We start from the raw sequence: 27,925 nt of genomic DNA, 5'->3' as shown, positions 1-27,925 counted from the left end.
AAAGAACTGTTAGTACTAATAAATGAATTCAGCAAAATAGCAGGATACAAAATTAACCCACAAAAATCAGCTGCATTTCTATACACTAACAATAAACAATCTGAAAAGGAAATTATGAAAATGATTCCATTTACAATAGCATCAAAAAGAATAAAGTACTTAGGAATTAACCAGTGAAGGAAAACTTGTACAATGAAAACTGCAAAACGTTGTTGAAAGAAATTAAAGAAGATATAAATAAATTGAAATGTATCCCATGTTTATGGATTGGCAGACTTAATATTGTTAAGATGTCAATTCTACCCAAAGTGATCTACAAATTCAATGCAATCCCTATAAAAATCCCAATGATGTTTTTTTCTGAAGTAGAAAATCCCATCCCCAAATTTATGTGAAATCATAAGGGGTCCTGAATAGCCAAATAATCTTGAAAAAAAACAAAGCTGGAGGACTCATACTTCCTGATTTCAGAACTTACTACAAAACTACAGTAGTCAAAACAGTGTGGTACTGACATAAAGAGAGACATATAGACTAATGAAATAGAACTGAGAGCCCAGAAATAAACCCATGCATATATGGTTAAATGACTTTTGACAAGAGTGCCAAGACCATTCATAGGGAAAGGACAATCTTTGCAACAAATGGTGCTGGGAAAACTGCACCCACAGTTTTCCACAAGCAAAAGAATGAAGCTGTAACTTACTTAACACCATATACAAAAATTAACTCAAAAGGGATCAAAGACTGTAATATCTAAAACGTAATACCTAAAACTATAAAACTCTTAGATGAGAGAATTCCCTGTTGGTCCAGTGGTTAGGACTCGGCACTTTCACTGCCGTGGCCTGGGTTCAATACCTGGCTGGGGAACTAAGATCCTGCAAGCTGCATGCAGCCCCCTAAACAAAAATGGCCACCAAAAAAACCTCCTAGATGAAACATAGGGCAAAACCTTCATGACACTGGATTTAGCAGTGAATTCTTGGATAGGACACCAAAAGCACAGGCAACAAAAGAAAAAATAGCTAAATTGCACTTCATAAAAATTAAAGCATTTTCTGCATCAAAAGAAAATATCAACAAAGTAAAAAGCAACCCAAAGAATGGGAGAAAATATTTGCATACCATATATAAGGGATTAATATTCAGTATATAAAGAGAACTACTAAAACTCAACAACAAAACAACCTGATTCAAAAATGGGCAAAGAACTTAAATAGACATTTTTCCAAAGAAGATATACAAATGGGGCTTCCCTGGTGGCACAGTGGTTAAAGAATCCGCCTGCCAATGCAGGGGACAGGGGCTCGAGCCCTGGTCCAGGAAGATCCCACATGCTGCGGAGCAAGTAAGCCCGTGCACCACAACTATTGAGCCTGCGCTCTGGAGCCCATGTGCCACAACTACTGAAGACCACACATCTAGAGCCCTTGCTCTGCAACAAGAGAAGCCCCCGCTCGCCAGAACTAGAGAAAGCTCGCGTGCAGCAATGAAGACCCAAAGCAGCCAAAAATAAATAAATAAAATAAATAAATTTATTAAAAAAAAAGCTATACAAATGGCCAATAAGCATATGAAAAGATGCTCAGCATCACCAATCTTCAGGGAAATGCAAATCAAAACTACAATGAGGGGCTTCCCTGGTGGCGCAGTGGTTGAGAGTCCGCCTGCCAATGCAGGGGACACAGATTCGTGCCCCGGTCCGGGAAGATCCCACATGCCGCGGAGCGGCTAGACCCGTGAGCCATGGCCACTGAGCCTGTGGGTCCGGAGCCTGTGCTCCGCAATGGGAGAGGCCACAACAGTGAGAGGCCCGCATACTGCAAAAAAAAAAAAAAAAAAAACAAACTACAATGAGGGGGCTTCCCTGGTGGCGCAGTGGTTGAGAGTCCACCTGCTGATGCAGGGGACACGGGTTCGTGCCCCGGTCCGGGAAGATCCCACATGCCGCGGAGCGGCTGGGCCCGTGAGCCATGGCCACTGAGCTTGCGCGTCCGGAGCCTGTGCTCCGCAACGGGAGAGGCCACAACAGTGAGAGGCCCACGTACCAAAAAAAAAAAAAAAAAAAAAAAAAAACTACAATGAGATACCACCTCATACATGTTAGGATAGCTACTATCAAAAAGGCAGAAAATAACAATTGTTGGTGAGGATGTGGAGAACATTTGTGCACTGTTGGTGGGGATGCAAAATGGTGTAACTCCTGTGGAAAACAGTGTGGTGTTTTCTAAAAGAAATTAAACATAGAATTAACATATGATTCAACAATTCTACTTCTGGATATATACCCCAAAAAATTGAAAAGAGGGTCTTGAAGAGATATTTGTATATACATGTTCATGGCAGCATGATTCACAATTGCTAAAACGTGGAAGCAACACAAGTGTCCACTGATGGATGAATGGATAAGCAACATGTGGTATATACGTATAACGGAATATCATTCAGCCTTAAAAAGAAGAATATTCTGACACATGCTACAACGTGAATGAACCTTAAGCACATTATGCTAAGTGAGATAAGCCAGTCACAAAAAGACAAATACTGAATGATTCCACTTATATGAGATACTTACAGCAGTCAAAATCACAGACAGGAAGTATATAGAATGGTGGTTGCCAGGAGCTGTGGGGAAGGAAGAATGGAGAGTTACTGTTTAAGGGGTATAGTTTTACTGTACTTTCAGTTTTACAAGATGAAAAGAGTTATGGAGATGGATGGTGGTGAAGGTTGCACATTATGAATGTATTTAATACCACTGAACTGTATATTTAAAATGGTTAAGATAATAAAGTTTGTTATGTGTATTTTAGCACATTAAAAAAAATTGAAAAAAAAGTTCATTGGTGATTTTCATGCCCTCCACAGGTTGAAACTATTAGATTTAGCTCTCGTCATATAGAGACATCAGAGTAACTGAAATATAAAGCAGAAATTGATGTGTGCCTTAAGATATACTGACAAAGTGCTAGAAGAGTTCAGAGGAGGAAAATAGTACTTGCTGTTTGAGGAATCGGGGCCAAGTCCATGGAGGACTAAAGTGGAATGAATCCAGAATTTGGACATGAGAGACGTGGTTTCCTCTTTCACCTCCACCTCTTACCATGACACGTGAGGCACCGAATAAGCTTCATAACTGTGAGAAAGACTCACATCTGTCACAGAAGTATTGTGAAGACTTTAAACAATGAAGAGAGATAAAAACACATGGAAGCACAGAGAATAATGCTAGATCTAGAGCTGACAATCAAAAAATGATAATTATGTCTGAACCTGAGCTGGCATTGGAGTCAGGGCTTGAAGGATGGATAAGATTTAAACATTCAGAGATGAGAGGGAAAGTAATTCTCGGTAGAAGAAAGAAAGAAGAGCTTTTATGGGCTGCACGGTTTTATGGCTATTTATATACACGTACCATACAAAACATTTTTGGAACTTTTGAAGCCAAACCAGATATGGATCTTTGGTTCAAGAAGCTAACAGTTACCTTAGTAATTCATTCATTAAACTAATACAGACACTTTTTCTTTTGTAATGTTGCTTGTATTCTTAATGGGCTACATGCGTTTTAATAGGTGTCTTTCTACCTTAAAATATTTTAGAAGTAATTGATGTTCATAAAAGCTCGAAGAGGAAAAAATTATATAAAATAAAAATTACTCCTCCTGGGCTTCCCTGGTGGCGCAGTGGTTGAGAGTCCGCCTGCCGATGCAGGGGATACGGGTTCGTGCCCCGGTCCGGGAAGATCCCGCATGCCGCGGAGCGGCTGGGCCCGTGAGCCGTGGCCGCTGAGCCTGCGCGTCTGGAGCCTGTGCTCCGCAAACGGGAGAGGCCACAACAGTGAGAGGCCCGCGTTCCGCAAAAAAAAAAAAAAAAAAAAAAAAAAAAATACCCCTCCCACTTTCTTTCTCAATTCTATCTTCCTCAGAGATAACTGTGATTAAGACTGTGCTATGTCTACTTAAAATCACTTTTTATGTATGTACAACCACATTATATATATATATTCCTTTTGGCCCCTCAAATGAAAACATAATTTACCTACTGTTCAGGAAACTGCTTTTTATCCACTTTAGAGTGCTAATATCTTCCTATGTCAGTATATATAAGGCAACCCTATTCTTTGAAATAGCAGCATAAGATTCCATTTTATGTATTTCATCATTTCTTCAATCAGTTACCTATTGATGAGCATTTGCATTATTTCCATTATGAATAATGCTGGAATGAGTATCTTTGGACGGACCTTTGTGCTTTGTATAAATATATCTTAGGGGAAATTCCCAGAGTGGAAGCAAACAAAATTTTCACATTTCAATAGATAATGTTAAATTGGTATCTTAATGGAATGAATAATTTATACTCCCAATAAAAGAATATGAGAGTTTCTGTTTTCCTACATGTTCATCAACCCTGGATATTATCAAACAAATTTATTTATAATCAAATCTAGATAAAAGTGGTTGATTTTCCTTACATTAAAATTATTAATAAAGTTATAAAATTTATAAATAAAAATCTTATTATAAGTATGACTAAAGTTCGGCATCTTTCCACATGTTTATTTCCATTTATATATTTTTGGGTGAATTAACTTTTTTATATTCTTACTCTATTAAGAAATTATCTTTATTTTGCAACATTTTTTCAGTTTGACTTTTTTTCATTGATATTATCATATTTTTACCCATGTACAAATTTTTAACTTTTATGTAGTTAAATTTATTAATCTTTCAAGTCTTTTGAGTTCCCTCACTCCAGGATTAAAAAATTATTTGATATACGTTTTAAATTCCAACATTTAATTGCAACATTTTTAAAAAATAATATTCATGATATGACAAACATAGGGAAAAGTTTATAAATTTTATCTTTTGATTATATTGCATCAATTATGGTAAAAGTTAACAGGAATATGTTTTGTTTATATTCAGTTTTCCAAATCAAGAATTTGGACAAAAATACCTAATTATTTAAAATATGGAGGCTACCCTGGTGGTGCAGTGGTTAAGAATTCGCCTGCCAATGCAGGGGACATGGGTTCGAGCCCTGATCCGGGAAGATCCCACATGCCATGGAGCAACTAAGCCTGTGTGCCACAACTACTGAGCCTGCGCTCTAGAGCCCACGGGCCACAACTACTGAGCCCACGAGCCACAACTACTGAGCGTGCGTGCCACAACTACCGAAGCTCACGCACATAGAGCCGTGCTCCGCAACAAGAGAAGCCACCGCAATGAGAAGCCCTTGCAATGCAACGAAAGTAGCCCCCGCTCACCGCAACTAGAGAAAGCCTGCGTACGTCAACGAAGACCCAACGCAGCCAAAAGTAAATAAATAAAAATAAATAAGTTTATTTTAAAAATATGAAATTTATTCTAGTGCTACTGGCAACTGTTCTGCTTTGAAGAAGTGTCAGAGGTAAAATTTCAAAGAATGCATTTTGGGGCTTCCCTGGTGGCGCAGTGGTTGAGAGTCCACTTGCCAATGCAGGAGACGCGGGTTCGTGCCCCGGTCCGGGAGGATCCCACATGCCGCGGAGCGGCTGGGCCCGTGAGCCATGGCCGCTGAGCCTGCGTGTCCGGAGCCTGTGCTCGCGGCGGGAGAGGCCACAACAGTGAGAGGCCTCAAAAAAGAATGCATTTTTTCAGAAGTAGTTTCAAAGATCTGGGATTCCCTTCCACAAAGTCTTATTTTGTAAATTATTAATCTAAGTATAGATTACATTATTGGCATTACAGTAGTGTTTTAGTTGTCAACAACTGAGTACTAACACCCTTCTCTATTTTCAACAAGCTTGAGGATATGTTTTAATTCTATTCCTGTAAAGAAATTTAAATTATATTCATATACTAGACCTTGCCTGCTAGCAAAACAGTATGCAATGTTTTACTCTCCTCTGATACCATCTTCTCTAACCATTGCCACAGATGCAATATGGTACATTCACTACCTCTGTTTCAACTGCTCTGCCTTGTATTTCCATTTCTGGAACACTAAAGCACTGCCAAATTAACAATATATCTAGATAAACTATTAATGTTTATATCATCTGAAACCTTGAAACCAATATCTCTTATTTGTTGACCTAAGTTATAAGATTGCATTCTAGTTTTTAAAATTCAAGTACAAAAATTCAAATTCTTCAAAATATATATTTAAAAAGTTAAAAAAATTAACTGTGAGCAAAATATTAAATTTTTCTAGATTCCTAGATATTTTATTCCCAAAGTTCTTAGAAATGGCAACCCAGCATGTTTCTTTTACTTTTCTGTATTGTGTCTGCTTCTTCACTTGTTTAACTGTTGGTGATGTACTATGCTTGCCTTCAGTAATGATTTGAATAATTAGAAAAAGGGTTGTTCCAGGAAGTGGATTCTATGGCTGGGGGATCAATTTCTTATTGACATTTAGAAAAATAAACTTTTGCAGAAGAAATATATATTGATTATACCAACTGTAATCTAATCATAGGGGTTTGTCTCTAGAGTCTCTGCACTTTTGTGGTGCAACTACTTCCAACTCAGTGTAGGTACCAAATCCGGAGGGTTTACATTCTGATTTCTCTTAGATTCCAATACCTGACATGATCTTTTCACTCGAACAAGATTCATGTGTGACTTTTATTCAAAGTCATGATGCTTCTAGTCATGTCTTTCCCCACCACCCCAAGTACCTGGCTGTCTCTAAGAACTTTGTTCCTGAAGTTGCCATTGGTTCAACATTCTTTTCACCCTCCAATCCTTCATCTAATCCTGCTGATAATTCAGCTTCACCTCTTCAAAGATGCTTTCTCTTACCTCCAGATTACATCAGATCCCCTTGCTATACATGGTTAGGCTCACAGTTCCTTTTCCCTTTTATTTCTCACAGTTTGTAATTATATTTGTTTGGTTATTTGGAATGCCTGCCTACTGCATTCCATGAGGAACTGTTTCTGCATTGCTCCTCATTTTATTGTTAGAGCCTGGCAATTAGTAGATACTCAATAAGTATTTGTTGAATGACTGAATGAATAAATTCATGTCCAAACTCAAATCTCATACTCTCCAAAACAACATTCCTAACCTCTCCAGCCACAGTGATAGAAAAATCCCTTTCCTGAACTTAAGGCTCCTATTGTTTTTAATATTTATTTATTTATTTTGGCTGTGCCGGGTCTTAGTTGTGGCATGTGGGAACTTCGTTGCAGCATGCAGGATCTTCAGTCGCGGCATGTGGACTCTTAGTTGCGGCATGCATGTGGGATCTAGTTTCCCAGCCAGGGATTCAACCTGGACCCCCTGCATTGGGAGCTCGGAGTCTTATCTACTGGACCACCAGGGAAGTTTCCTTAAGGCTCCTATTGTTGATACCACTCATTTATCCCACGGAATCATACTGATAGATTCACAGAGTTCAATAGGAGTTTACAGATAGCAAAGTTTCCATTGTAAATAATGTAACTCATTGAAATAAAAGTCTTGGTTTTATTTTTGTGAATGCCATCATTAATGATGGGGAGTTGCCTTCTGAAGTATCCTGGACCATCCTTGGACTATTCATATGTTTAGAAATATTTCTGATATTTAGCAAGACATTCTTGTGATTTTCAAGGCTAATTTTGGTTCTTAAGTGTAAAAAAATAAGCCCATTGGCTTTTCTTTTCCTTTTTCTTTGGCTCCGCTGGGTCTTCGTTGCTGCTCTTGGGCTTTCTCTAATTTCGGTGAGTGGGGGCTACTCTTCGATACGTCTCATTGCGGTGGCTTGTCTTGTTGCGGAGCACCGGCTCTAGGCGTGCAGGCTTCAGTATGCGCGGGCTTCAGTAGTTGTGGCACACCGTCTCAGTAGTTGTGGCTCTCGGGCTTTAGAGCGCAGACTCAGTAGTTGTGCCGCACAGGCTTACTTGCTCTGCGGTATGTGGGATCTTCCCTAACCAGGGCTCGAATCCGTGTCCCCTGCATTGGCAGGCGGATTCTCAACCACTGTGCCACCAGGGAAGTCCCTGGCTTTTCTAATGATGGTCCTTCAGATAGTCAAAGATTGCTCTCTTGCTCAACCAAAACATAACCCTTCCTTCAATTATTGCATTTATGCTGTGGTTTCCAGACTCTTTCATCATCCTGATTTCCTCTCTTGTGAACTCATTCTAGTTTGTCAATGTCCTTCTTAAAATAAAATTACTTTTGTTACCGATAATTTTATTTTTTAAAGTATGCTATTCAAATGCCATAAGACTTAAAATTTCTATAAATTCAGAGGTTGCTCTTTCTAAGAGTAAATTTGTGACAATTCTTTAAGTCTTTAAGTTCAGAAATTTGAAAAGTTAATTTTGATTAATAGATACCTTTTTCTGGCAGCTGTCAACAGTTGCTGGAGGATTGCTTAGATCACATAACCAATTCCATACTTATAGTTTAAAATTATCTGACTTGCTCTGAACCACTTGCTAGTTGAATTTCAAAAGGATTTACACAAATAAGTAACAAAATACTGTGCTTGTTTAGGCGTGAGGAAAACGTTTAGTCTTATAGCTATTACCTGCTAAGGAACCAAACCCAATGTTTACTAATAATAATCAGCTCTTTCCTGGGCTCAACAAAAATGTTTTGATGTGGTTTGTACCAGTCTCTGATGAGGGTATCAGCCTTCATTTAAAAAACAGTCATTAGTTTGAGTTGTCATTACAAACCTTTCTAAATTGCTGATAATATCCTTCATTACCAAGCATGAATTGTCCTTTTCAGTCCTTTATATATAATTTTTCCTCCATTCCAAGATTATAATAAATTGTAAAATTGCTGACAATAGTTAATCCTCAAAAGAAGACAACAAAAGCTACAGAAGAAAAAGTAGCAAGTAAAATAGAATTATATAGAAATAAATTAGATGAGGTAAGAGGGGCTTGAGCCTCCCTACTTCTGAAATGGTTTTACTATCTGGAAGTTATGATCATTAAGTGTTTGCTAAGTGAACGAAAACATTTGAGCAACAGGCATAATTCTACAGCAGGGACAACAAATTATAAGCAAGGTAGTTGGCTTAACCAGAGTATCTGGTAACTTATTTTCAATTTCAATTTTTACTACATTTTCAATTTCAATATTTTTGATAACTCAGTATGACTTCAAAATAGCACTATAGTCATTAAAAAATCTGAATATTTTCCTAACATGGTGTAATTCAATCTCCTATAATCCAAATTTACATATTATAAATTCCTTCCTCCCTCCCTCCCTTCCTTACTTCCTTATGAAAAAGTCACTTAGGCTATTCAGGAAATAGTATTTTAAAGTAGCTCATAAATGAAGCTATTGGCCGCGGATAGAACGAGATATAACAACATGCTCAAGCAATGAAATGAACAAAAGAACCTGTGGAATGCACCTGGTTGTTCAAAAATAGCAGGTGCTTTTTTTTTTTTTTTTTTTTTTAAGATTCTAAGGAACTCAAATTTCTCTTTAAGGATTTCGTTGCTACCTTTCCTACAAAAATTACCCAGATTGCTTCTTGACCCCTACTTTGAGAGTAGAGGAAGTCTTACTGTATGGTAAGCATACAGTATAAGTATGGTAAGCATACTTACTGTATGCTCAGTAGCATAGTATATCCAAAATACTGTAATTCCTGCATTCTTTGCACATTTGGACCTATTTCATCCCTGGATTACAATATATTTTCTTTTTTTTTGTATTGAAGTATATAGTTGATTTACAATATATTAATGTCAGGTGTATAAGATAGTGATTCAATATTTTTATATTATACTCTGTTTAAAGTTATTATAAAACAATGGCTTACAATATATATTCTTTACATAAACTTTCAAGAGGAAAGGCATTCAAGGTGTGTATTTATATTTTATATAAATATATATTTTATATTTAAATAAAATATATAGATATATCCTATAAGTAATAATTGAAGTTTGAAAAATATTACTATACTTGCAATTTCCATACTTTCAGAAGCATATACTAATGTGAAATTATTTTTGGAGTATCTGTCATAAACCATATAAGTACTTGAGACAACCAGGGCCAAACTTAAAAAATCCTCTTCAGAAAGAAGAAGGTAGAAGTTTATGCTTAGAGTCCATTTTGCCACCAAGCCCCAGAAATGGTTATTAAGCCTATTCTGCTTTACTTATGAAAAGGACAGGCATTATATCAATCAAGGTGATCACTGTAACTTCCAAACTCATTTTAAGTTGAACACAAAAATTCTAAACTAAAACTGTTTTTATGTGAGATAAGTCTATAATAAATTTGAAAATGTCCACTGATTTATTACTTACAAGCAATTAGTCAGAGTTTATTATGTACTGTGCACTGTTTTTAGGCACTAGAGTACAAAAATGACTACAACATTAAATTCTTGCCCTTAGGGAGCTCACATTTTAGTGAGAGGTGTCAGTTTTTTTCTCCTTTGCAGGTATTTAATATATTGCTTTCATATACAGTTACAGAAGTAGTATGCTACAGAGCTTAAAGAAAAAAGAAGCATTAGTTGAAGAATTCAGAAGTGGATTTGTCTTGTATGTACTAGGAATTGGCTGTCCTATTAAATTAGCATTTCAGAAGTATCTATTTAAATCCATATTGTTGACACTACAGTGAAAGCAGTGAAACTTGTCAGCAGATGATTAAGTTTTATGGTTGATGTCCACACTTTTGTATCCTGGGACCAATATCAAGTTTCTGGGAAAAACATCCTTCCTCTCTCCCCATGTCCCTCTATCATTAAGTCAGGGTCTCAGCCTGTTGGTGTTAGAAGTGTTCTGGGAATAAAGGTGTATCACAGTCATTTTTCATTTTTCACTTACCAATTTGAGAAGATTTATTTCAGTTTTTCAGTTTTTTTCCCCTCCTGAGGCAAGAAGCATGGCTACTTTTTCAATTCCCAAGACCACCAGTTGGTAGTATTATTTCTGGGTGAGTGGAACACACTTTACCAGCAGCTGGAGATGGTATGCACGTCCCTAGATTACTGGCTTTCCACTAACTAGTCTTTTAGGAAAGCGACACTGTTCCCACGGAAATTAACAACCGTTCAACTCAGACTTGAAATCTTAAGGCCAAAGTGGAGAAGAAAATTGGATTGTTATGGGTTGGGTTACTGTTTGAGGAGGGCAGACAGGAGTTAGTGAATGGATAGAGTGTCAAAATGGGACTTTACTAAAAGACTCATTAAAGACAAACCTTTTCTGGCCCCAGAAAATTAAAAAAGAAAAATGATTCAAAAACCCATTTTCAAACAAAATTTAGCAAATGTGAGAAACATATAAACTCAGTGTGGATGCTTGCAAGACCACCTCCCCTGTCACTTCAGGCCAGAAACCGGGCACAGGTGTGAACATTTTGCAAAAACAGCTTTCAAAACTATTTTTCAACGCGAAACGGTGCGCCTGAAAAGCTTCAGAGTGGAAAGCACTTCACGCAGTCTAGTGTTCTCCCTGGGTTGCTAACCTTTCCGCCTTTCCCATCCCGCCACTCCCCGTTGGCCGCCGCCTCCAGCCAGGGGGCGTTTGTTTACGTGACGTCACTGTAGTAAGCAGTCCCCGCCCCCATTTCTCTCTGGCCGCCGCGTTTCCCGCGCCGCGGCGCTTCTCCCCTTAAAAGGACAATAGAGGCCTCGGGAGCGCGCGCGCCCGCCGGGCCTTCTCCCCTCCCAGCCATCGACGCGCGCGCGCCCGTATGCAAATAAGTTCGATTCAGGAGAATTTTGTACCAGGAGCCGCGCGTGCGCAGAGGGAAAGCGGAATCTACACCTTCCGCGCCAGCGGTAGCAACTGCAGAACTGCAGGAGACAATCTTTCTAGACAAGGCAGTTGAGGAGGAGGGAGCGATTGGGAGGTGGGCTTGGCTTGGCGTGCACTCCGCACCTCGGGAACGTTTTTGCGCGTGGAACGTCTGCTTTTGGCAGGTGAGTGACTCGAACCATTACTGTGGTGCAAAACTGTCTCACGAGGCATTGATTTGAGAGTGGCTCTTTTTCTCTTTTCACCTAACCTCACCACCTCCCCCTTCCTTACACAGACACACACGCACACATTTATATACACACAGGAAGTTTTGTCTTGGAGATGGCATTGCTGGGAGCGCTGTTTTCGTGATCTTCAGACCTCAGATTCTTTTGTATCTGCATGTTTAGTGAGTGCTTTTCAGTTGGGGAGGGTATCTGAGGCAAACCGAAAGTCTTGAGGTGGGGGAAGTGAGTGGAGCCTGGAAAGGAGTGAGGAATCGCCTGAGGTGAGGGATCCACGTTGAAGGTGACAATGACTTTTCTCAGCCGCAGTGTTCGCAGGCGACAAGGAGTTCGGTGGCTGAAAGGCCCGAGCGAAAAGGAGTTGCTGCCGATTGCGGAGGGGCCCCGGGTCGGTGCACCCGCGTGGGCGCGCGCCCGGGAGTGGCCGGCCGCCGTTGTTGGACCTCGTGCTTTAGTTTCTTGCGGCCCCCGCGCGTGTTGTGATGAGGGTGGACAATGAACGCCCCTCGCTCGAAAACTAAGTTGCCGCCTACTTGCGAGCTGTCGGGCGGAGGGCGTTTAAATCGGCCTTTCGGGTCGGTGCCGGCGTGGCCCGAGTGCACGCGGGTGGCATTGTCCGCCCAACTCTGGAGGGATGCGGATGCGACAATGAGCAACACGCGGCTGCTCGGAAGCGGCCCCGGCTAGCAGACGCCTCTCCCCGGGCCGCGCCCAGTCAGCGCGGGCGTCCGGGGTGTCTGTGGAGCCTCAACTTTGGTTCGCAATTTATTCACCTGTAGCGTAGATGTGGGCGCCGCGGCGCTCTCTAGGGCGACCGTGCGCGGCTTAAGATGGCCAGTCGGAGCCGAGTTGACTCCGGGATGGAGGCAGCGGCGTTGACTGAGCCGGAGGAGTGCGGCAACTGCGGAGGGCACTGCTTTTTGTGCCGAGCGTGACAGACCACGTGCTGGGGCTGCGACCCGGGTTTGGTCGGGGGTCCGGCTGAGCGTCCGGCTCGCGGTCAGCCGGGAGATGCGGGCGCTGTCGGGGCCGGCCGGCAGGACAATGTGACTTGCTGATGATGGCGTCTTGCCAGTTTAAAAAGCAGAGTGAAAGTCGCCAACTCTCGGCCGGTGCGGGGCGGGGAATCCGGGCGTTTCTTATCAAGGACATTGCAAAACTTCGATTAAATGGGCCTGCTGCTAGGGGAGGACGTTGGGACTAGCCCCGGAGTCCCAGGGCGCAGGGTCCGGACCCTTCCCCTGGGCGGTCGTGAAGTGTCTCCCCCTGAGATACAATCCCACGTCCCTGAGGCTGCACGTAGGCAGCGCCCGGCTGGACAGAAAACAAAGAGCTGCATGTGCCGGTGCGGGCCCGGCCGGCACTCAGGGCGGCCGCCGGGCGGGCTGGGCCCCCCCTAAGTTCGGACGAGTTTCGGGAGGGGCTTTTTGTCTCTCGGGCCCTCGCGGGGAAACTTTGGCGGCGCTACTTGTGCGCGGTGCCGGTGCGCGGGGGAGGCGGCGTGCTAACGCGCGGCGGGCGGCCGAGGGGCGGCAGTCGGGGCCCGGCGCTGGAGCCCCGGCGCCGGGTGCCGCGACGGCCGAGGGCCCGGGAGAGCGCGGCCGCGAGGGCTCGGCCCGCTCCCCGGGGCCGAAGCCTGCGTCTGGGAGGTCTGTGGATCCGCCTTTGAAGTCGAACTGTTGCCATGTTTGAATTACGTCAGGGCAAAGCCATGAGGAGGAACAAGCCCCGGCAGCGCGGCGTGCGGGAGGCGCGGCCTGCGGGAGGCGCCGGGCCGGCCGGGTGGGCGGGCGGGCGCGGGGCCCGTTGTTCCGGCGCAGGTGAGGGAGGCGGCGGCGAGAGACGCGCTTCCCTCCAGCCGCCGCCGCCGCAACCCCCGCCCCGGCGGGCAGCTCTCTGCGGGAACTTTTACTTCCGACCCCAGTTGCTGTGTTTACCCACCGATCCGCCGGGGAGCGGTTCTCTTTGCTGCCTGGGTGCTTCTGTCTCGGCCGTCGCCGCGTGCCCGGGGTGGGGTGGGGGGAAGCGCAGCCTGGGGCGACCGCGGAGAACCGGGGCGGGACGGGGAGGCATTTTGCTGCTTTCGGGGAAACCGGCGAGCGCGGCGAGCACCCCTCCCCCACAGCCGAGCCGCGGCCCGCAAGTGCAGGGGGCCCAGCCCCGACGACACCGAAAAACCACCGCGGGGAAGTTCGGGGCTCCGGTTGTCCTACAAAGGGAAGTGAGGACTGTGGGTGAATCGTGCGTGCAGCTCTCGTCTTTGTGTGTTTACGTGTGGGAGGGGGGCCGGCTGGGGCGAGGGCTGGTTTGGTTGGGGGGGGGTGACTTCTTGGGGGTGGTAGGGCGGTGCAGAGTTTGTTCTCGTAACTCTGACCCTACTAGGTTTCTTTGTTTTTGTTTTCTCGCTCTAACGTTCGATTACGATTACTCCAGGCACCCGGAAGACCAGGAATTACTGTTCAGTCAAACATCAACCCGGGGCGAGACAGTTTCTCCCCAGCCGTCCTTCCCCCCTCACTCCTCTCTCACGTTGTCCTAAGGAAGCTTAAGAAAACTACACCACCTCCTTTCCTCCGAATAATTAAAAAAATGAATTTGACCTTGTCATTAAAAGTACTCTGAAAGCACCTGTTTTTGAACTGGAGTTTGCCGGACTTGAAAAGCCCTTTAATAACTTACGTTGCAAAACCGAACACGTTTATTAGTTGCTGAATCTAAATTAAATTCTGGGAGTTTATTTCTGGTGGACTTGGAGAAAAGCCCGATGGCATTTAAAGTATTTATATAGTGGTTTGGGGAAGGGGGAATCTTCCTTGGCCCTAAAGGTATGCTTGGCTCAATGTTCCGGGCGTTATCTTTGGACGACCTTGAAGAAGCTAGCACGTAGGAGTTAGGCCTTTCTTGGAGATTTTCTCTGGGGGCTGGGGAGGAAGCTGCTCAGGGGTTGACACAAGGTGATGGCTAGCGATCCCCGCTAGCTGCTTCATAGTTCCTGTGAACTGGGGTTGACCTTCTGGTTACCCCTCTTAGATTTTCTTTCCAAGCTAACTTTTTTTTTTTTTTGGTATGTGGCCCCAGGCATAGCTCAGAAATTATGCTGGTTTGACACATGGATGCTTCTTTGGTATTTGGGGTTTGCCTGCAGTCTAGACATCCGATAAGCAGCACCACGTCTGTTGCTTCTTTCCCGATTTCTCCTGCATTTTGACCATGTTTAAGGGCTAGAATCTAAAAGTGGTCATTACCGAAAAATAATAATATCCTGAGATGCCATGCCCACACAAACCAAAACATCCATACAAATTAAAATCAGTTTTGTGCTGTCATTGTTTTGTTATTAAATAAACGTTTTCCCCAGGTTTTGGTTGACTAAATTACAAATACTTAAAGGCTACCAGTATTAGTAACAGTACATTTTTTAAGTGAATAGAAAGATCTTGTCGAGAGAATGAGAAACTTTGGATTTAATAACTTTTTGGCTTTGGGCAGTTGTTTCTCTGGGTCAGGTATTTAAAATGCATATGAGGCAAGGCACACTTAAAGCAAGTTTTACTTTTGGTTGTATTTTCTTTGTATATTATAAACATTTATTTAACTTGTTGCAGTTTGAAGTAAAAAAGTTTCCAATATGTATGTTCAACAATAATCATTAAAATGTTTGCAGCATAAAAATAAATAAAATGAGTATGAAGAGCTTTGCAAATACACTGTGAAATTCTTTGATTTGTTTTTCTTAATTAGTATTTTATAGCCGAGTTACAGCTAGAATTTCAATATTCTGGGAAATTTCAAATAAAATATCTTAAGGGTTTTTTTTTTAAATATAAGATGAAATGTGCAGTAGAAATTTGGTTTATAAAGGTAAATGAGTTGAGAGTGGGAAAGACACAGACAAGGTCTCTGCTGTCTTCCCTTTTTGCATTACTTTTGCAAGAGATTGGAGTTGAAAAGTTCAATACATAGTATATTCTAGAACTTTTGTGGGCCTCAACGCTGCTGTTGCACAGTACTGTTAATTCTGTATATCTGGAACCTGGATGATCAATTTTTTCCCAGAGTTGTAATCAGGCCCTGGGAAACCCTGGCTCATGAGGCTCAAATTCAGGCAGATTTATGTCAAAAAAGCAATTTGAGAATGATTTTCCATGTAAAATAAGTTTTTCACTGGGGAAAGCTTAAGCTTATTTGAAATCTAAACCAACTTCATAAGCTGTTGTAAGGACAAATTAATTTACTGTGCCAGGCACATAGTAGGTTGCTTTAAAAGTATTATGTTTTCTTTTTTTCCCTAAGCAGTGTTGGGAATATAATTGGCTAAGAATGAGGGGAACACATTTGTTGAGGCACTAGGTTAGTTGTTCAAAAGCCTCTGGGGTTGAAATGCCTAGGTTCCAAAGACTTGATCATCTTAAAGATGTAAGTCATTTTGTAGTCAAATTTTGTCACCTGCAGAATAGCAATAATAATAATAATACCTGGTTCTTGGGGATATAAATAAGCAAATCATGTGCTTGGTAAATACTGACTATTGTCCTGACAACTTTGGGAAGTAGACATTTTACAGAAGACAAAACTGAGGCCTGGATCAGTTTCCTTGCTGGAGGAAGTAATTCAGTAAATGATGAGTGGAAAGAATGAATGTCTTTGGCCTCTCCCCCACCTTCAGGAACTGGTTCTGGGAGTACACTGCCTTCAACTCCTGGTTGCCAATCCAATTCTGATTCAACCACTTTACATCAAAAAGTCCTGTGGAAATCTAGAATATGCTATTTTCTTTCTTCCTGATTTCTCTTGTCCACAAGAGTGTCCTGTTATAAAGTGAAAATATTTTATTGTCTTTTGGTTCTCCAGTTTCTTTCTCTCTTTTTTGTCAGTTTCTCTTTTAATTGAATCTGCAACTAAGGTTTTCTGTATTATGGAAATGATCTGGAAATGCAGCTAATGCATAAGAAGGGGGAGTGTATTTTCAAGGGAGCGAAGTTTTCTTTTTGTACTAGAAATATGGAAGTCACAGGCACACTTGCTATTATATATTCAAGTACAAAAGTTGCAGTTGAACAAAACTAATTCATTTCTAGCTTCATATTTAGTTGTTTTCACGTACTATAAGTTTGTTTGGATTAATGTTTTTTTAAATTTGGTTGGTGTTAATGTATGCTGAGTTTAAATAGCTCTCATTTTGCGATTCATTTCTCTGCACAGTATTCTCCTAATCTTCCCTTCTTCTCCACGTGCCTGCTTGAAATCAGCAAGAAATATTTCTTCTACCAGTTGTTATGAAAGCATTGACTTGTTTACTATTAATCTTTTCTAATTAAAGTAATTCATTTGGTTTACATTTCCTGGAAATCTTTAAAGCTCACAATTTTTTTCCACAAAAGTCAACAGACTAAATGTTAAAGAAAAATGACACCATTCAAAGCATCAGTTTTTTAATACATGTTTTTATTATGGACACCATTCCTATTTCATGCCCTTAAAAACACTGTTCAACACTATTTTGGCCACTCCACTCTTCTTAGCAAGTTCCACCCAGTTTTGTATACTTTGTACATTCAGCACCTGGTTGTAATCTAAGACTTTCTGCCCTGTAACAGTTTATCATTGAGTAGAGGAAATAATACATTTAGTTTCTGCCCTGTAACGGTTTATCATTGAGTAGAGGAAATAACATATTAAACAAGTTCAGGAGTGTTTGTTAGCTATGGAAAGGTTTTGTAAAAAGATATAATCCTTAAAAAATTTCTCAGGTTAAGGGGATGGAGGAGAAACCATCTTGGACAAAAATAGGAGCCTAAGTAGAGATGCGGCTAGTTATTAAAGTTGGTTTGACACTCCTGGAATATCAGAATTCTAAGCTGGGAGCAGCTGGTAGCCAGGACTAGATCCTGAAAAGCTTTGAATTTCTTGCCAAGGAGTTTGGATGTATCCTGAAGCCAGTGTTGGTACCTTGGAAGGGATATTAACATTTGAACTTTAGGAAGATACCACCTGTTTGAAGGGTGCAAGGAAGTCGGTTATGAGGCTCTGACAGGTGTTCGAACACCATAATGAGGGACAAACAGGCAATAGGGATGGAAGGGACATGAACCAGAGAAGTGAAGGAAGAAGCAGATTTTTCTAAGGATTTCATCGTGGACATGGTAGGGACCATGCAGAGGATGAGAAGAGAGAGCCTAGTTGACTTGCAGATTTTATATGTGACTGTATGGATGATAACCAAGATAGGTAAACACAGGAAGAGCGTGTTTGGAAGAGAAGACTATATAATCAATTTGGGGCATTTAAAGGTTAGGACTGCCAGTTCTTGTATTGGTGCTTCAGAGAGCTTAAGGAACTTTCCTGAGGTTTGGGTTAGACCAGGTGTGTGCTTTCTTCACATTTTTGTCAAACTTGAAAATGGGAGAACAAGCTTCACTGAAAGGAATATGGTCTAGTTTCATGAACTTAAAAGTCTCTCTGAAAATGCTAAGTGTCTCTTTTCCCACAAACCTGGTCTTAAAAGAAAACCTTCAGAAATCAAGATTCTACCTTCATTTTAATTTGTTGTGCGTGCCTTGGGACAGATAAGAGTTCATATTTCTATAATGTGCAAGTCTTATAAATTTAAGGAAATAAATGATGTACATACACTGTTATCTTCTACTCTTGCTTCACAGCGTCCCTGGAAAGTAGAAGTGAGGTTTCACCCTAATATTACGAAGGGAGAAGTTAAAATTCTAAGTGATTTCACCCTAATATTACAAAGGGAGAAGTAAAATTCTAAGTGACTTCGTATTTACTTGTAAAGACAAAAGCAGAAATAGACTCCAACTTGACTCATAGCGCCTTCTTCACCACACTCACAATAGTTGCATGTCTTACTGATAATCATCTCTTAAAAGCAAATAAATACTATGTTCCCAACCTTTAACTTTCCCATCCACTGGAATCTCTCTTAATCTGGTATTGGGATACCCAGATTTTTTTATAACACTGTCAAAATGGGATTTTTTTATACTATCTAAAACTCAGACCTGGATTTGTGATTTTTATTTTTAACCTGTGCTACTTCAGCTGAACACTTATTTCTGAGTTTGACCGCTTTCCCGTAGGAGGAGTTCTAGATTCTGCTAACGTGGATTCCATAGGCACCACTGTATAAATATTTTACCATGTAATTTCTCAGGCTGGGTACATGTTTGGAGAAGCTATTGGCGAACAAGTGGGGATCCATCACCTCTTTTTCGGTTTTCCTCCAGGCAGGTTTAAATTGTTAAATTTCACTTAAAAAAGTGAATCAGTAAATTCAGAACCTTTGGTGTTGGGATGTGGGTTGGTCTCTACTAGAAGCAGGTGAGAGGAAATAGTAGTGTTTAATTGCTCCATGGCTTTCCTTAAGCCCTGCCGAAACATGTCTCCTTGTAGGGGAATACTGCATCCAAGTGGCCTAGCAGTAGGAGAACACAAAACACTCAGTCCTGTTTGACCCTTTGTGAAGTGTTGCTCCAGTTACACTGTTAGTGTTTACTGGATCCTGTACTTATATGTGATTAAAGATAGCATACTGTTGACTAAAATGGTGTCGAGGGTAGCATTACTAGTTCCACAAACTCAAGGTTGCCCATAGCTTTTGATCATGAGTGTTTTTTCGTATTTCTCTTCATTTCCCATCATCCTGCCGTTTAAAGTTCAGGTCTAAAGAATACATCTCCTTCACTTCAAAGTTGTCTTTGGTTGCTTGGTTCCTTTTGTCTTTGTTCACCACTGCTTCCTTCCCACTTTACAAATCTTTTGCTTGTCTCTTCTCTGCAGTTTCCTTCCCATTCTGTTCTGTCTGTTCTGATTTTACTAGTCTATTCTGTACTCTCTCCTGTGGAATATATTTCCTAATGTGTGTCTCTTTGTCCGTATGTCTTTGAGGAAGTTTATTTAAACTCTCTGGGAGTTTTCAGATTCCTCTTTAGTTAAGATATGTGATGATAACTAAGGTTTTGGGGTGTGGTGCACTTGATTAAAAAAAATATCAGTATAGAAGGGAGTAAAGTGAAAGTAAGCCTCCTTCATTCTTGCACCCTTCAGAGGCAACTGCTGTTTACTAGTTTTTAAAAATCTATTTTAAAAAGCCAGTTTGTGTATTTAGGTTCTCATTAAAAACATACTATGGGATTATACTGTATAACAAGATACCTTGGATAAAAGTTCCCTCCCTGCACATGTCGTAGAACTACTGCCATCTTTTGAAGGGCTGAAAGGGTATTCTGTATTATGAAGACACCATACGTAAACCAGTCTGAGAATCCATGGACATTTAGGTTGCTTCCAATTTCTTACGTATTTTTTTTTTAAAGGTCTAGGTCATTTGGATTTTAGAGAGAAAAAGTGATGATTAGAAGCTATAGGGTTTTGGTCTGTTGAAAACTAAGATAACTTTAATTGAGGAATGTTTTAATTTGGGAGGTTGCACCCCTAATTTGTGCATCAGAATTTCACTTCTCAAGATGGCATGGACAAGTTGTGAAGTTAACTGTAAAGCTGATTTATCATCGTTGGCATACTTCTCTCTGTTTTCTTCTATCTATCTAGTCCATCCAGTGGCATTTTGAGTTTTGAAAGGTACTTTTGAATATAAGAAAGACTTTACTACCCAGAAGGAGTCTAGAAAGTAAAATTGGGGAAGTTATTACATTGGAGAAACTATTGGTGTCCTTCAAAGCATACATAACAACTAAGGTGAGCCTAATACATGTTACATTTATCATAATAAGGACCCTCTCCATTTTCCTAAATGTTAAAATCACACCCTTATAAGATTTGAAAGACAAGAAAATACTCTGCAGAATTAAGTTCTTCACCTCACTGTCTCCTAATTCCATATTAAAAAGGGTACTAGAAGCTCTAAAATTTGCATTTCACGATTCTTCATACTGTTTCTTAGTTGGAACTTAAAATCAGGTATTTGGTATTATTAAAAATTGTAAGACATCGCCTTCAAGCTATTTTTCAGAAAACTTTTCTTAAATAGCATCCCTTCACTATTGGCTGTGAAGATTTCTTTCCCATTTATATTGTATTGTACTTAGTAAACTTACCTTATGTGTGCCGAATTAAGTGTAGTAAGACATCATCCCTGCTCCTTGGCTTCATAATCTCATTAGATCAGATTAGAATTGGCTCTTTTGTATCTTGATAAACAGTGGTTACTTCAGCCTTTCCTTGTCCAACACTAAGGTTGCATTTCCCATCCTTTCATTAAGTTGATGATTGAATTCTTTTTAAAGGTAAATTTATTTTATTTTTGGCTGCGTTGGGTCTTTGTTGCTGCGCGTGGGCTTTCTCTAGTTGCGGCGAGTGGGGTCTACTCTTCGTTGCGGAGCGTGGGCTTCTCATTTTGGTGGTTTCTCTTATTGTGGAGCACGGGCTCTAGGCGTGTGGGCTTCAGTAGTTGTGGCACATGGGCTTCAGTAGTTGTAGCACGCAGGCTCAATAGTTGTGGCTCACGGGTTCTAGAGTGCAGGCTCAGTAGCTGTGGTGCACCGGCTTAGTTGCTCCACGGCATGTGGGATCTTCCCGGACCAGGGCTCGAACACGTGTCCCCTGCATTGGCAGGTGGCTTCTTAACCACTGTGACGCCAGGGAAGCCCGATCACTGAATTTTTACGATCAACTTTTTGGAAGTTTTAAAGTGGAAGAAACCCCAGTAAATCAATCAAAACAAATGTTTAGAATTGATTGTTGCATTTAAAAAATTCACATTGTTGTCTATGTATGCTATTTGTTCATGTAATTATAGTTATTTCTCTTATGGCTTTTGCTGACTTAGCTATTAACTTTAATCTTTTTAATTTGGGGCGATTGAATTAAATTGGACAGAACAGTAATTTCAGCATGGTTGATTTGTCTTTAACTGTTACAGTATTGAAAAAAATTTGTGGCTTTTTGGCTGACAGTAGATAAAGAACTAATGTCAATGAAAGTGCTTTATAAAACATGAAGTGCTATACAAATGACAGCTTTTTAAAAAAGTTTAATCAACACATTTATTGAGTACATACCACATGATTGGCACTATTCTAGGTGCTGAGGTTACAAAGATGAATAAAGACAATAAGAGAATTCCCAACCCAGTCTATTTTTATTTTTAAAAACAAGCTTATTGAGATATAATTTATGTACCATAAAATTCACTCTTTAAAGTGTACAATTCAGTGGCTTTTAGTGTATTTAGAGTTTTGCAGCTATCACTACTATCTAATTTTAGAAGGCAAATGACGGTTTTTAATCAGCATTTTACTTCTTTCTGATTTTTGCCTTTATCTCAAAGGTACATTTTCTTCTGCCTTCTGCAAATACATGCTTAAGGGTGAGATTGTACGGGGTACACTCTCATCTGTAACTATTCATCAATTAGGAAGCAGATGGTATTAGCTTCCTTCTATTAAAACACTGCTGAATGATGTGACACCTATAAGAATAGATGCAAAAATCACAAATAATTTGAACAGATAAAATAGATTGTTCTGGAGGGATCATTTAATATTGCACAAATGTGGAATTAGGAAAGAAATACTCTTTTTTTAAAATTGAAGTTGATTCACAATATTATGTTAGTTTCGGGTATACAACATAGTGATTCAGTATTTTTATAGGAAAGAAGTATTCTAAAGAACCACCCGGTTTGTTGAGATAACAGAAATTCCAAGTTTAAAATCAAATGTGCCATGCTCACCCACTACCCTCTCAAATATACAAAGTAACTTGGTTTCAGAGCCAGTTTGTGTCCTTAGTTTTTTCTCAGAGATTAGGTAAGGTTTTTTGTTTTTTAAAACATTAGTGGGTCTGTAGATTTTGTGAAAATATTTTCAGTTAATCTCTGCTCCCCAAAGCTCAGAATGGCTAAATACCAACCACTGCTTAACTGGGTTGCTGTAAACAGAGCCCAAAATGAAACGCCTGCGTATTTGCTGCAGATTCCCAGGTACCTCTCAAGTGCAGGAATAAGCTCAGAAAAGGTTTAATAGGTTTATTAAGTAATCATCCATTAAAAGGCTCATGCGCTAGTTGTGTGCTGCATTAGGACAAGTGCCTGCCTGCTTACTGCATTTAGCACTGCTTGGAAGAGGGTGAACCCTAGGATTTAGACCCCACTCAGATGTTTAGGCAGAAGAATTTTGTCAGGAAAAAAAGGTTGCAGAGCTACATAAAAGATTATCAATCAGAAGACATCAGGCTATTGTATTTTTTCTGATGTCTAAGAAGAATATCCTCAAGCTGAAGAATGGATTGTTTCACTGGTACTATTGGGTAAGTTTTGTGGAGATCCCCAACAACAACAAAAATCATACTGAAGATGAACAGTTGATTCACAGTAGCTGCTGATGAAAAGGAAAGCCTCAGTACCTAGCGGTAGCCCTAGTATTTCTTAGCAGCTTGCCCCCATGATAACTGGCACAAACTCTGGCTTCTTGGTCAAATCCAGCCTCAGGGAAGGTAGTTCATATATTGGAGATGATCTGATTTTTGTATAGTTTTGATGGCATGTTTATTTGTGGAGAGAAGGGGATTGTGAGGGTAGAGATAGGAGTCTGTCTGTTGTAATAGGATTTGGTCTGTGTGTTAATGGAATGAACTGGCCTTCCTTGCTGTATACTTCCTTCATCCTTGCTGAGAAGAGAGGTTGAAGTTTCCTAGAGCTATTGATGAAGCTGGTGACTGCAAGAGGAACTCTGGACTTTTGACCTTGATGGTAATGGAAGGTGTTGGGGGAGTTTGGAGAGCCCACAGTTTGGTGTAAGGACTAGAAAGTTATGTTACATTTTTGCCTCAAAACAGAAATATACAAATTAAAGCAATAGCTTCTACTTTCTGAGTACTTATTTTAATAAGTTTCTATAAACCTGTGTCATTTGACGTGGTTTTTTCCAAAGCAGCACATGGCCATTTTCTCAGGAGGCAATTTTCTTTTCATTCATCATATGGGTTTGTTAGATGGAAAAAGAAATCTACCTCATTTCACAGGTCTGTGCCTTTTCCTACTATATACAGAGCACCTTCCTCATTTTTTTCCTTTCAAAAAATCTCATTTAATGAAAATAATTAACTTAATCAACTAGGAGTATTTTATTTTCTTGTTTTAACAATTCTTAAAGTAACTGTTAGTTTAGGCTTAATTATTGAAATGCATCAGTGTCCTTCTGCCCCATTGCACCTCCCTTTTTGCTTGCCTCCCTCACCAACAAGAACATCAAAGAACACTTAATGAACAGTGGCCCCTGTTTAAAAGGAAGACTTAAGTCTTTAGTTATTTACTGATAAAATATTTTCTTAAAAACAAGTTATAAATCATTTGTTTATATTTCAGAATCCCTGCATCTCACACACACACACACACACACACACACACACACACACACACACACACACACACACACACACACACGACATCCTGGATATTTGGTTATTTTTCTGAATCACTTTCATATACTTGCTCTGGTATGGCTAACCAGAAATGGAATGGAATGAGGTTAGGCAAGAGGTCATCCAAAGACAAACACCAAAATTTTTGTTTTACTTGTATATTTGAGTATATTTCTAAAAGAACTTTTAAAATGGTGGTGTTCTGTAGTTATAACTCCTAAAACTGTGGGCACAAATCTAGCTGGTATTAATAATTTTCTCTTCTTGATGCTTTATATGACGGTTTTGTGATAATTTGTATTTGGACCTTTACACACACACATACACCCTGCTCTGGATTTGTCCCTTGGGGTTTAGTTTCTGTTCATTACCGTTTCATCACCTCTCTTAGTCCAGATGTTCTGGTGAAGTTGGTCCTTGGTTTGGATATTCTAAATTACTTACAAGGTACTTGTTTACTGCCAGCTACATTTTTGTTGCATCCGGCCCTGGAGCTGCATCTGCCTTCCTTGCTTGATGTTGAGATTTTTTTGATCGTGGAAATCACAGTTTACGTTTTTGAACGTATGCCTCCCACTATTACTGTTCTAAGGCACAGAACCTCATTGAAAAACTTCAAAAACCTCTGTAACAGCTGTGAGGGGCAGACCACTGGGCAGGCAACATGAGCTCATTCTTAATTTATCTTAATGATTTATAAAATTATTATTCTTAAATTATAACCCTGGAGTTTTGTGTATTTTACGTCCTCCTTTCAGTAGTTTCAATTCAGGAACAACTTGCCTTAGAACTTCCCATTTATCACAGAAGAAATCCCCTCTGATTTCCCATAGGGCAAAGTAGTGTAGGTTGATGCATATTGAGCTACTTTTGTGCTTAGTATCAAATAGTGGTCCTGTAGTAAATGCTCAAAACTTTCCAAGAGGGGGGAATCACATTAATGCAGAGATGCAAAATAAAAAGGGGTGCCTTAGCTTAAATTTTAGGATGTGTCCTCCATTGTGTATGATTCCATTACTTCACAGGATAGTGGGGAGAGTTTGTTGTATTCTCTACTTAAAATCTTGAATTTTAGAAAATGCCTCCTTCCTGCAATTTTATTTTATTTATTTTTAAAAATTAATTAATTAATTAATTTATCCTTTTTTGGCTGCGTTGGGTCTTGTCTGCTGCGTGCGGGCTCTCTCCAGTTGCGGCGAGTAGGGGCTACTCCTCGTTGTGGCGTGTGGGCTTCTCATTGCGGTGACCCCTCCCGCCGTGGAGCACGGGCTCCAGACGTGTGGGCTTCGGTAGTTGTGGCTTGTGGGCTCTAGAGCGCAGCCTCAGTAGTTGTGGCGCACGGGCCCAGCTGCCCCGCAGCATGTGGGATCCTCCCCTACCAGGGATCGAACCGGTGTCCCCCGCATTGGCAGGTGGACCCTTAACCACTGCACCACCAGGGAAGTACCCTTCCTGCAATTTTAGAATGAGTGTTTGCCAGGAGGGGAGAAGGAGGCAGTAGAAGCCTTGTTAAATACCTGAGCTACTTTGTGTGTTTTAGACACTTGCTATGCTCATGTGCCTAGAATTGAGGTGGGTCCAAGAGGTTTTCACCAGTGCCCTCCTCTCTCGGTCATGTAATACCGCATTGCTGGGGTAGGGTGGAGCAGAGAGTTCGCTTTTAATGGTTTCTTGTTATAGCCCTCAACAAAGCTGTGTCATCAATTCCCTTGGCTTTACAGACTATTGCCCAGAAGAAAAGATGTTTGGTTTTCACAAGCCAAAGATGTACCGAAGTATAGAGGGCTGCTGTATTTGCAGAGCTAAATCCTCCAGTTCTCGATTCACTGACAGTAAACGCTATGAAAAGGACTTCCAGAGCTGTTTTGGGTAAGATCATGTGATGTTTGTACCATTTTTGGAGTGAAAAAGATCACAGTATACAGAAGTATTTCTAAGCAAAGGGATTGGAACAGTGTGCTAATAATTAAAATCACTCATATTCTAATCTAGGTTATTTCAAGGCACTTGCTCTTAAATCAAACAATACTGACAGCCTTCCTTTTTCTAGATTATGAGGAACTACCAAATTAATTGTGAAGCCCTTTAGAAGTTATAATCAAACAAACCCTTTTGTTAACTTCAGGATGTACAAAGAGATTTTTTTTAAAAAATTACCCTTATTCTCTCTTACAGTAATTGTCCTCCACTAGTTTTCTGTCCTTTGTATTGTTTTTCTAAATTATAGAAATATATTTTAACCCAATCTGCTGAGGATACTAGCAGGACTTAATGTACTGCCCTGAAACCTGTCAGGCTATGTTAGCTTTTATTTTATAATTTCGTTCTTTATTTATCTTTTGACAATAAACCTCTGCTTAACAAAATGGAAATTACTTTCCAACAAATACTTGGATGAAATAAAATACTTAATGTTGAGCCATTTCCCATGTTAGAAATTAATTTCACCACTGTTCTTTCTTATCAAAACATTTTGTGGATTATTTATTGTTAATCCTAGACTTTGTACTTAATTTTGAAGGTTGTCAAAGAGTCTCCACTAACCAACCTTGCCTTTTGAAATTACATTTTTCTCCTAATGTCTTTATTTCCAATTGTATATATAATAAATGTTATTAGTATTTTTCTGTGTATTTATAATACAGGAAAAGTATAGTAAATGAAAAATTCCTCAGAGAGACAATTAAAAAATAGCTTGGTAACTATAGATTTCTTTCCCCCATGCAGATATATTCATTAAAAAAAAAATTACAGTGCCTCTCTGGTTTTGTTTGTTGTGAAACTAGAATATCACGGCACATTATTTTACTTAAAGGGTCGTGTTTTATTGTTTATGAAGTATCTACACATTTCAAGAAAGATTAATTGGACAGCATTGTTTAAAACCATGGTGACCAGGATCTTCTCTAGGTCTTAAATTTTGCTATTGTTTTAAAAAACAGTCTTTATTTTAAAATGACCAAATTGTAGCACATGGAATTGATTCATTGGATCTAGAAGTTAATTATATTTCTGAAATATTCTACAGAAACAATGGAACTGGATCACTCCAGACAATTAGAAATGACATCTATAAACTATAAATAGTGTTTTTTCTAAAAGAAATGTACTTGCATGAGTTCTTTAATGTAAAGGAGACTAATAAAGGTTTGATTGTTTTCTTATCAGGTTACATGAGACTCGTTCAGGAGACATCTGTAATGCCTGTGTCCTGCTTGTGAAAAGATGGAAGAAACTGCCAGCAGGATCAAAAAAAAACTGGAATCATGTGAGTTCATCTTTCGTCTTTCTCAATTATACCTCTGTTATATTTAAAGTAACATTAATTTTTCCCCCTAATTTAGGAAATAATATGTTCCTAGGGTAGAAAAGTCTGAAAAGAATAAAGAAAAGCACTAGTTGCTGCTCAGATATAATCACTTAACATTTTGGCATTTTGGGGAGCAAAATAGCTTGGTATGGCATTTCTCTAAGGTTGTATCAAATATACCCATTTTTGGAGATCCACAGTGTACATTTCACATATTTTTAGGTTTAACCCAGAAATTCCTAGAGTTAA

General features: G+C 40.1%; 1 protein-coding gene and 1 long non-coding RNA gene across 7 annotated transcripts in view; one reads left to right on the top strand and one right to left on the bottom strand.

Moving 5' to 3' along the window:
- Positions 1-27,925, bottom strand: part of LOC137202796 (uncharacterized) — an 89,702-nt gene that overhangs the window by 17,705 nt on the left and 44,072 nt on the right. Inside the window, exon 2 of the long non-coding RNA XR_010932790.1 lies at positions 2,579-2,628. This is a non-coding gene — a long non-coding RNA (uncharacterized lncRNA). The remainder of the gene's footprint in view (positions 1-2,578; positions 2,629-27,925) is intronic.
- SINHCAF (SIN3-HDAC complex associated factor) overlaps positions 11,680-27,925 on the top strand; it is a 29,557-nt gene continuing 13,311 nt past the window's right edge. The window contains exons 1-4 of one of the 6 annotated variants that reach the window (XM_067696086.1): positions 14,048-14,211; positions 20,536-20,682; positions 26,088-26,235; positions 27,535-27,634. In XM_067696086.1, coding sequence (XP_067552187.1) covers positions 26,108-26,235; positions 27,535-27,634 — 228 coding nt within the window. In that variant the 5' untranslated portion in view covers positions 14,048-14,211; positions 20,536-20,682; positions 26,088-26,107. Of the gene's footprint in view, positions 11,908-11,979; positions 12,234-13,754; positions 13,791-14,047; positions 14,212-20,535; positions 20,683-20,723; positions 23,254-26,087; positions 26,236-27,534; positions 27,635-27,925 lie in introns of those variants that run through there. The other 5 variants (XM_067696083.1, XM_067696082.1, XM_067696084.1 and 2 more) reach the window with 5 other exon arrangements.

Source organism: Pseudorca crassidens, chromosome 11 (assembly GCF_039906515.1).
Source record: "Pseudorca crassidens isolate mPseCra1 chromosome 11, mPseCra1.hap1, whole genome shotgun sequence".
Taxonomy (NCBI): Eukaryota; Metazoa; Chordata; class Mammalia; order Artiodactyla; family Delphinidae; genus Pseudorca; species Pseudorca crassidens.
Note: the sequence above shows the minus strand (reverse complement) of the source record. Positions and strands in the feature narration are given on the sequence as shown.